The 10128-nt window shown below is 40.8% G+C and overlaps 1 protein-coding gene across 1 annotated transcript in view; it reads left to right on the top strand.

Annotated features, from left to right (window-relative positions):
* Positions 1-6671: 6671 nt before the first annotated feature.
* LOC140354230 (N-acetyllactosaminide beta-1,3-N-acetylglucosaminyltransferase 3-like) overlaps positions 6672-10128 on the top strand; it is a 3511-nt gene continuing 54 nt past the window's right edge. The window contains exons 1-2 of the mRNA XM_072439177.1: positions 6672-6724; positions 8991-10128. The exon at positions 8991-10128 is cut by the window's right edge and continues 54 nt beyond it. Coding sequence (XP_072295278.1) covers position 6724; positions 8991-10128 — 1139 coding nt within the window. The 5' untranslated portion in view covers positions 6672-6723. The remainder of the gene's footprint in view (positions 6725-8990) is intronic.

Below are 10128 nucleotides of genomic sequence, written 5' to 3' on the forward strand. Positions count from 1 at the left end.
ATAAATTTTACAAATAAAACAAATGTAATCAAATGAATTTAGCTTATTTAAACAACCAAATTATTTATCCGTGAAACATAAAATTACACATTTATAACAAAATATCAACACTGTGTATATTTCCATACAAACTTATACATAAACTAAACTTGGCTCTCACAGTCTTGTACCAGCTTGCACCTAAAAGGGCCAAAGGGACCAGGGAAATCAGGGAGTCTTACCTGTATCAAAACCCCTTTTGGGATAAGACCTGTCACCAGCCTGGCCCCAAAAGGACTAGCCTGTTTCAAAGCTCTCCTTTCTGGGCTAAGACTGGGCAATAGCATGGCCCCAAGAGGGCTAAAAGGACCAGGCCAGAGCCCCCAGAGTCTAGCCTGTATGAAAACCCTCCTTTCTGGGCTAAGTTTTGGCACCAGTCTGGCCTCAAAATGGCCAAGAGGACCAGAAAAATTGCCCCAGAGTCTATCCTGTATGAATTCTCTCCTTTCTGGGCTAAGTTTTGGCACCAGCCTGGCCCCAAAAGGGCCAAAAGGTCAGCCTCTGGGGCCATTTCCCTGTCCTTTTCTATAACTACTATACTATAATATATTTGCGAGCAATCCTTTTCAAGGATGCTGGACATAAAAATTAAGAAAAGGAACAGACTTTGTTGTTAAATGACATGAGAGTGGCACATTTCTGAACTGGTCTCTGAAAGGCAACTGCAGAAGTCACTGATTTGCAGTAAATATTAATTATTATGTTTTTGTTTTTGTGTGAAAATGTTGTTGACAATGGTTCCCTTTTAAGAATGTTTATCTGCAAAATGTTGAAGCCATGCTTGGCCTTCGATACTCTTTTGGCACTGTTATCATCCCCAGTCCCAAAGGATATTTTGAACGCTTAAATGGCACTCTAAAATTACGTTTGGCAAAATTATAGCTATCACCGGCATGAATTGGCTTGATTCATTACCCCTTGCTCTGCTTGCAGTAAGAGAGACTGACTGCAGGGCAACGGGACGCACCCCATTTGAACTATTGACTGGAAGAACCATGCTATCTCTCCAGAAAAAGATCATAATGTTAACACCTCTCCTGTTTTCTACAAACTCTGTTGGGATCAGTAACATGCCTTGGCATCTAGTCTTTCCACCCAGATCCACAAGGAGGCGGTCCCTGCTCCGGCTGAACCTCTGCCCGGCAAGGTTCTCCTGAAAGTGCTCTGGAGATCTTGGACTGAACCTCTCTGGTCTGGTCCATTCTCTGTCAAAGCCAGGACCTCCCACACGGTGAAACTGGTGGTAAAAGGAGAATGGTGGTATCATAATCTCAGATTACCCCTGCCACGAGAGACTCTCTAAAGAACATTTCTTCTAAATAACCTTTTTACATTTTATTGTTTTTCTGTGCTTCTGCTAATTATTTCTGCGTTTGTTGGGGCCTACAAAAAAACTCAATGAGTTCTCTGAGACACCTAGCTGTGGTCTGCTTATAACTGTTACAACTCCTGGGTCCGGATTGAACACACACACACACACACACACACAGACACACACACACCTACACACACACACACACACACACACACACACACACACCTACACACACACACACACACACACCACCCACACACCCACACACACACACACACACACACACACACCACCCACACACACACACACACACACACACACCACCCACACACACACACACACACACACACACACACCACCCACACACACACACACACACACACACACACACACACGCTTACATTGGGTATTCCCCAGTCCAGGAGAATGAGATCGGTTTAATGAGGTTGGTTTATGGAGTAATTATTTAATAACATGTATAGTAGTAATAGGCATTCTTCTATGGGAAGCATCTGAAAACATTGGACATCAAACAAATATAACCCAGCAGACAACAAAACATCTCACTTATCAGCCCATTGAGTTTACGCATTAAGTCGTGATCTCTTAAAAGAGATACAACAAAACGCATTACTGTCTCTCCTTCATTACTGGTAAAAAAAAACAAAAACATAGGCCCACAGCTGGCACATCTGCCCTGATTGCATTAATACCCACGGACAAAACCAAATAACCAAAATATGATCAATATTTTAACATAGCTGTTTGAGAGATAACTCCGGACAGTGTGGACTGTAAGGTGCTGGTTCAGGTGTGTAGCTGTCACTGCTCTGGAGTGCCGGCCAGAGCACTACTTAAAGCCTGGATGGACAGGTGGAAACAATGACGAGACACAAGGACGGGTTCAGGAGCTTTATTGAACCTCACAGGTAAACACACATCATTAAACACCCTATCATGTAATGGCTGGACCGCCCTCCACTGGACAATCCACAAGCTACAAATAAAGTTGGGACCCAACTACATAGGTACATTTACCACCATCTACTTTATTCGTTAGACTTTATTTACTTTACTTAATTTTTTCCAGACCCCATTTGTAGCTTGTTGTTGTTGTTGTTATTATTGTTGTTGTTGCTTTTAATGGTGGCTGGCAACAACAAGCTACAAATGCATGGTGTAATGGCAGAAAATGGGTCATGTCATGTCATTCTAATGTTGTTTTAGGCCATGACATGTCACGGAATTAATATCTTTGTTGTTCTCCTGTGTGCAGATGGGATAAGAATATGAGGTCCTGATTATACTGAATATCTACTGTCCGGCGCCTCTTAATCATCAATTAATGCGTCAGGACCGGATTCAGTGTGGAAATGGTATCTGACCGACAGAAAGGTCGAGCTCAACATCAGGTTGCTGAACTATAGAATAATGATTTATGCACTGGGTCTGTCAATAGTTCTGGCGTTGGGAATAATATGGTTTATCACTCTGCCTAGCTGGATGTGGCCCCACAGAGAAAACAGAGGAGACCGTAACACTCGTACACTGCACTATGACGACACATCCAAGATCGAGTCTCTCACAGACACTTATAACCATTCCACCGTCTATACACTGAACTATTGGTATCGATATGCTAAATATGTAGCCGACAGTCACAAGCGGAGAGATTGTTATGTATGTACACACATGCCCATGGCAACCAACTCGCCACACGTGCTCCCTCTCCCTGTGCCTAATTTATCCAACATGTTACCTGGCACTCTAATTTCTAGAGATAATGTTAAACTTCTGAGTAGGATAGTTTGGTCTGCGTGGAGAGCGGTGATTCCTCTTCTCCCACGCAAGATTAAGTTCCGACCTCAGATTCACATCAGAGCTCCTAAAAATGTAAAACTAGGGCCGCTTTTTGGACCAGTCCACATTCGACCTGGCTCTAAATTTACATGCTTTGCACAGACTATTGCATCCACCTTATCTATCGGTCCAGGATCTGAACTTAAACCACTCCATGTAGGGCAAATCCCTGATTTATATTGTTCCACAGTGTATGTCCCGTGCACTTATCTGGTGAACAACACCCACTTGAGCACCCACCTGAATAATTCTCAGGCGGGCCCCAAAACCACATGTGCACCTTACTACACTGTTCCAGACATTTTAGGGACCGTTCCAAAAGAGGGGTACATGTTTCTTTGTGGATATTACATGTATGAATGTCTTCCGGCGGGATGGGTTGGCCGATGCGCCGCTGTGGTCCCTTCAGATCATTCATACATAATATCCAGCATACCACATCACACACCCAGGACACAAAGGGATCTGGCATCTCATGACGCTGTTTGGGGGTCTGACGTGCCAGATGACCATAAAATTTGGACTACGGGGGAAAAGGTCCTATTTGCATTGTTCCCAAGTGTGGGAGTGGGTAAATTGATGTTGCGTATGGAGACTCTTAGCTATAGATTTACTGCTTTTATAAACACAACATTAGCTACTTTTGAGGCAGAGAGAGAGGAGATGCATGCACTTCGCGCAGTAGCACTTCAAAATCGTATTGTGCTGGATCAGATAACAGCCTCCAGTGGGGGGGTGTGCACTTTACTAAAAGGGAGCTGCTGTACCTACATTCCTGCTAATGATGAGGATGGGGGTGCGATCCAACAGGGACTCGCAAATTTGACCAGACTCCGTAATCTCATGGAATCTGAAACTGTCACTGCCACTCACCCTTTTTCTGTGTTAGGATGGGCTCTTACTTCCTGGCGTGACGTACTCATAAATTTTGGCATTATTGTAGGGGTAATCTTGATTCTGTTTTCTTGTGTTCTCCCATGTTTGTTCAAAGTGATTGGTAAAATAGTTTCTGCTCAATATGTGTCTGTTCAGGTTCCAGGGCCAGATAGAGACGCGTCTAAGCAAAACACAGGCTACATTAGTGATTCAGATGATGATTCAATCATCAAGGGAATGAGACCTTAAGCCAGTAACGGCATAAACAAGAGCGGAGGCAAATAAAACTTTAACAGTTTTATTAATTTCTTTTAAACTGTTTTTAAAATCACTGATTCAAAGGGAAATTGTAATGACTTAAATTAAGACAAGAGATGGACTGAAATCTTTATTTTGATGAAATTAATCGAGCATTTTTTTTTCCTTCCAGAAGTCAGCATCAGCCTGTCCGTCCTGAGCCCCATTCACAGGGGAATTCCTCCAGGTTTCTACTTTTATCCCAAAGTGGTTTTGTAGTTTTCTCCTACTCAGGTTTTCTACTTTTATCCCAAAGAGGTTTGGTAGTTTTTTCCTGGCCGGTGGAGGGGGTCTCGGGACGGGGGAGCTGGGGTTAACTTTATTAATATAAATAATTTTATCTATTTTTTATTATTATTATTATTATTATTTTGATTATTATTTTATTTCTAATTTCAAGGGTTCAATTTTATTAATTAGTGTTTTTAATCATTAAATTGGTCATTTTTTATTAATATTTTTTTGTTGATAATTTATCTAATTATTGTTATTATTCATTTTTTGTTGTGTTATTAATTATTAATTAATATTTTCTCTGATTGGTAATTGATTGATGATATGATATTAAACAGGGGTTTAAGATAATCAAAAGAGTGGTATTGTAATGGCAGAAAATGGGTCATGTCATGTCATTCTAATGTTGTTTTAGGCCATGACATGTCACGGAATTAATATCTTTGTTGTTCTCCTGTGTGCAGATGGGATAAGAATATGAGGTCCTGATTATACTGAATATCTACTGTCCGGCGCCTCTTAATCATCAATTAATGCGTCAGGACCGGATTCAGTGTGGAAATGGTCTTTGATTAAACCTCTGAAGAGTTGGCTGGAACCGTCACGGACGTGATAGTCTGGTCTATCTCTTTTTGAGCTGATTTGGGTTGTGATTATGTTATGTTTGTTACCACCTATAAAAGGTGTACTTTGTAACTTGTAAAGTTAGGTAGGGACAGAACGAACTTGTCTTAGGGAAAGTGAGGGTGTTTATCCACTGTGCACGTGAATAAACTTCCACCTTTTGAGAGAGACCGAGAGACTCTGTTTCTGCTTCAAGTTATTGCCTGGTTACTCTTTACTTGATCATTGTTTACAGGAAACTGCCGTAACAATGGAAACGTCAATTGATCTGAAATTACAGCAAACAAACAAGACCAAACAGGTTCTACAGAGTCTTTTGTACAATGGATACAAGCAGAAAAAAATATTAATTTCGAAGAGTTCTTCCCATTCATTCCCATTCATGTTAGATCTTGTTTTAAATTGTTGATCGATATGGCAACGGTCCTAATTTCTTATCATTCGGAAAGCGGCAGTGACAAGTAAGTCAGGTTTGGCTTATGACTCCAGACTGCCATCTAGAGGTCCACCGTCTGCTTAGCTGTTCCATCTCCAGCAAGACCCCACCTAACCAGGCCAAGTTACATGTCAGATCTGTTGCAAGATGGATAAGTTTAATGACAAGTGGGGTCAATCAGAAGTTAACGCACCATTAATAATACACACATATTTTCTTATGCTCTCTGTGGATGATGATGAATTTATTGCAAACGCAATAGCACTAAGCATGTATGCAGTGCATTTATAAATCTCAAATATTTTGTCTCTAAAAATGTATAGGACGCACTACTTTACATCTTTATGAAGAATTAGAAGGTGTGTCAGTTTGGAGAGCAGTGCTACTAACACTAGATCACTATCACTCTTCCTGCCTTCAGTTTCTGTTAATCAATGTCTGGGTTCTCCTTCATAAAGACAGCGAAAAAGTGTGGCCAAGGTTTTGTTTTCAGGAAATAAACAAATGGGTTCAAGACATTATGTACAGGTCCAAATTGAAAATGTAATATATAAAATGTGGATTGAAGATTGAATATTTCCAGTCAAAGTCTAAAAGGAGCTACATACTGTAAACGATTAACTAACACTGCTTTAAGTTCTACGGTTAAGCCTTAAGATAATCCTAAAATAACCCTTTATTGTCCACACACATGTGTTAGTTTGTAGTTTGAGGTGTAGTACTACGTGACATCCTCAGATTGTGCATGTGATGCTCTCACTTCCTCTTTTACTCATTGCATGGGGCAAACTGGCAGAGCAGTGAAACACATCCTCCGCCTCCATGCTTCTGCCGGATTGTCCACTCCTTTTTAAATTCTCTTCTACGTCGCTCTTTATTTGCTCTCAAAGCGTTTAACCACAGCGTAGTGTGGTTGAACTGAATCACATTCATTTGTCACAGGTTTTTCTATGTGTAGAGACATAAAGAGAGCAGAAGACCAGGAGAAACTACAAGAGGCCACGAGAGACCACGGATCTTGTCTGGATCTCATCACTTTTCAAGTGAGTAATCCTTCTTTTTGAATATTACAAAGTGACTGTCTTATCTGTTGTTTGGTACTGAATAGTCTAGTTAGTGGCCTTTAACAGCCAAACATTCACGGTTTGACGTCTGTCCTCCTGTCTCCTGGCAGCGTCACCTATAAAGACGTTACTAAAAACTGAGAGAATATGTGAGGCTGTCACAATTTGGTTTTACTGTAATATTATGGGACAGATTATCTCAAATTTTTAAGTTTCTTTTTGCATCGTCTTGAGTGCTCTCTGTGGACTGAGATTAATTTATTGCAATAGCACTAAGCAGAACAGTACATTTATACATCTTTACGGTTTGGTCAAGTAATTTATAGGACGTACCACTCTACTTCTTTATGCAGAATTAGAAGGTGTGTCAGTTTGGAGAGCAGTGCTACGAATGCAAGATGTCACTATCACTCTTCCTGCCTTCACTTTCTGTAGATCACTGTTAGACGCCTCGTTTATAAAGACAGCGAAAAAGTGTGGCCAAGGTTTTTCTTTTAGGGAATAAACAAATGGGTTCAAGACATTATGCACAGGCCCAAATTGAAAATGTAAAATATAAAATGTGGATTGAAGATTGAATATTTCCAGTCAAAGTCTAAAAGGAGCAATAAGAGTTCTTTGTAGCATAATGTGAAAATGGTTCCTAAAGTGCACTCACAAGCCCACACATGGGATCACTAATGCTCAGTGCACAGCTAAATTAGCTCCAAATTTTTAATTATAGCATACAAAGTAGTGCCATACTGGCCTTCAGACAGTGCCATCGCATGATTAATTTACCTCTTATGCTTGGGCGGATTTTTGTGCACTGTCTCTAAAGACACCTCCAAATTAAAACCATACTTGTTTTTTAAGTATATGGATTATGTACAAAAACCCTGTCTCTGTGTAAAGGTAACATTCTCTATTTTTACCCTCAACAGTCAGAACTACTCTAAGTTTGACTGAACAAAAGTTATAGATCTTGGAACATCTACAAAAAAGGTTTTTCTTTTTCCTTGCCTAAGTTTTTTGTTAAAATGAGGGTTGAAGGGGAATCTAAATATGTTAACCATTACTATATTGTATAACCAACTATATTCATTTTACAAAACTGTATTAAAAGTATAACCAACTATATTCATTTTACAAAACTGTATTAAAAGTATAACCAACTATATTCATTTTACAAAACTGTATTAAAAGTATAACCAACTATATTCATTTTACAAAACTGTATTAAAAGTATAACCAACTATATTCATTTTACAAAACTGTATTAAAAGTATAACCAACTATATTCATTTTACAAAACTGTATTAAAAGTATAACCAACTATATTCATTTTACAAAACTGTATTAAAAGTATAACCAACTATATTCATTTTAGATTGTGTTACACTTGTGTCACACCTTATACGCACAACACATAGTCTATTGTTCCATTTGAGACACTCACTGCTCCTTTTGAGACATTCTCTGATAAGGACAGACACCTTCCTGGACAGCTGCAGATTTCAAGGCCATGGACATGCGAAAGAGCACGGAAAACAGGGGTTTCAGGAAGGAGACAGTGGATAACATTTGCATTAATTCAATTCACATGTCTTGCTGTCTTTGTGTCTAGTGTGAAACCAAACGGGGGCCTGGCCCTGGGGCATCCTGGTCATCCCAGAATGTCCGGACATGTAAATTTCCAGGCAAGGAGGGGTTTTGTCAGGCTGTGACTTTGGGTGTTTAAAAATAAATTGAATTGAAATAGAATTTAATCGAAAATTGAAAAAGGCAAAGGGCCAGATTGTATTTTTCCACAACACAGCTCCAGGACTAGAGTCTCTCGAAAGGCCTTGTTATTTACTCTATTGGCATTTGCAACCACAGCGTAGCCACCATCTGAATTACATTCATACGTTGCAGGTTTTTCTATGTGTAGAGACATAAAGAGGGCGGAAAACCAGGAGAAACTACAAGAGGCCACGAGAGACCACGGATCTTGTCTGGCTCTCATCACTTTTCAAGTGAGTAATCCTTCTTTTTGAATATTACAAAGTGATTGTCTTATCTGTTTTTTGGCACTGAATAGTCTCGTTAGTGGCCTTTAACAGCCAAACAATGTCAAACAGTTTGAAGTCCCTCCTCCTGTGTCCTGGCAGCGTCGCCATGGAGATGTTACTAAAATCAGACCAAATATTATTCAATTTAGCGAGGGGGATATTGTGGGATGGATTATCTCACATTTTAAAGTTTCTTTTTGCATCTTTTTCAGTGTCAAAGATGAAGGGACTATGGAAATATATCCCCATTGGAGCGTTGCTACTCTTCATTTTGGTTTGTGTCCGGATTAATAATCTTAATCTCCATAAATCTGAGATGTTTTCAAATCATTACTATGAACACTTCACTGAAGAGGCGGCAATATATAAAAGAGTCATCAGAAACTGGCCAAAGTGTGAACAAAACACGTCTGCGGCCAACATCTCAGGCTTCAGCTCTCTCCCTGATCACATTCAAAACTTTCTCTACTACCGCCACTGCCGCCACTTCCCCATGCTCCTGGACATTCCCGACAAATGTGGTGGACCAGAGAAATCGTCCGAAGTTTTTCTCCTCTTGGTCATCAAAAGTTCACCCGGGAACTACGAGCGGAGAGAGGTGCTGCGCAAAACATGGGCCGGAGAACGACAACACAAAGGCCTGTGGATCAGAAGGATTTTCGTTTCTGGGACATCAGACCGCGGCATAGAGAAAATGAGGCTAAACAAGCTTCTAAGAGCAGAGCAGAACGAAAATAGCGACATTCTCCAGTGGAACTTTGAGGAATCGTTCTTCAACCTCACCCTGAAGCAGAGTTTGTTCTTGGAGTGGATGGAGCGAAACTGCCCCAACGCTCGCTTCCTGTTCAACGGCGACGATGATGTTTTCGCCAACACAGACGGCATGGTCGAGTACCTCCAAGACCTCCCCGGAAATGATGGAAGCGGCCATCTTTACACTGGGTTTGTCTTCAAAGATACTGGACCTGTTCGATATAAAAAGAGCAAATACTACATCCCTGAACAGATCCAAGAGTCCAACACATACATACCGTACTGCGGCGGTGGAGGATACTTGCTCTCAGGCCACACGGCTATGGTCATTTACAACATGTCCCAATCTATTGTCGTTCATCCCATTGACGACGTTTACATTGGTATGTGTGTGAGGAAAGCAGGGCTGTTGCCTATGTTTCACATGGGGGTGAGAACACTAGGACTGGCGAATGAGGCGGTTCGGAATATAGACGAGCAAGACCCGTGTTATATGAAAGGTCTGCTGCTGTTGCACAGATTCCTCCCCGCGCAAATGTACCTGATGTGGGAAAAAATAAACGATCCGCACCTCAAATGTGGCGTGCAGTTTTGGAC

This window comes from Eucyclogobius newberryi, unplaced genomic scaffold (assembly GCF_026437365.1).
Source record: "Eucyclogobius newberryi isolate DKJ021-1_F unplaced genomic scaffold, fEucNew1.0.hap1 SCAF_9, whole genome shotgun sequence".
Classification (NCBI taxonomy): Eukaryota; Metazoa; Chordata; class Actinopteri; order Gobiiformes; family Gobiidae; genus Eucyclogobius; species Eucyclogobius newberryi.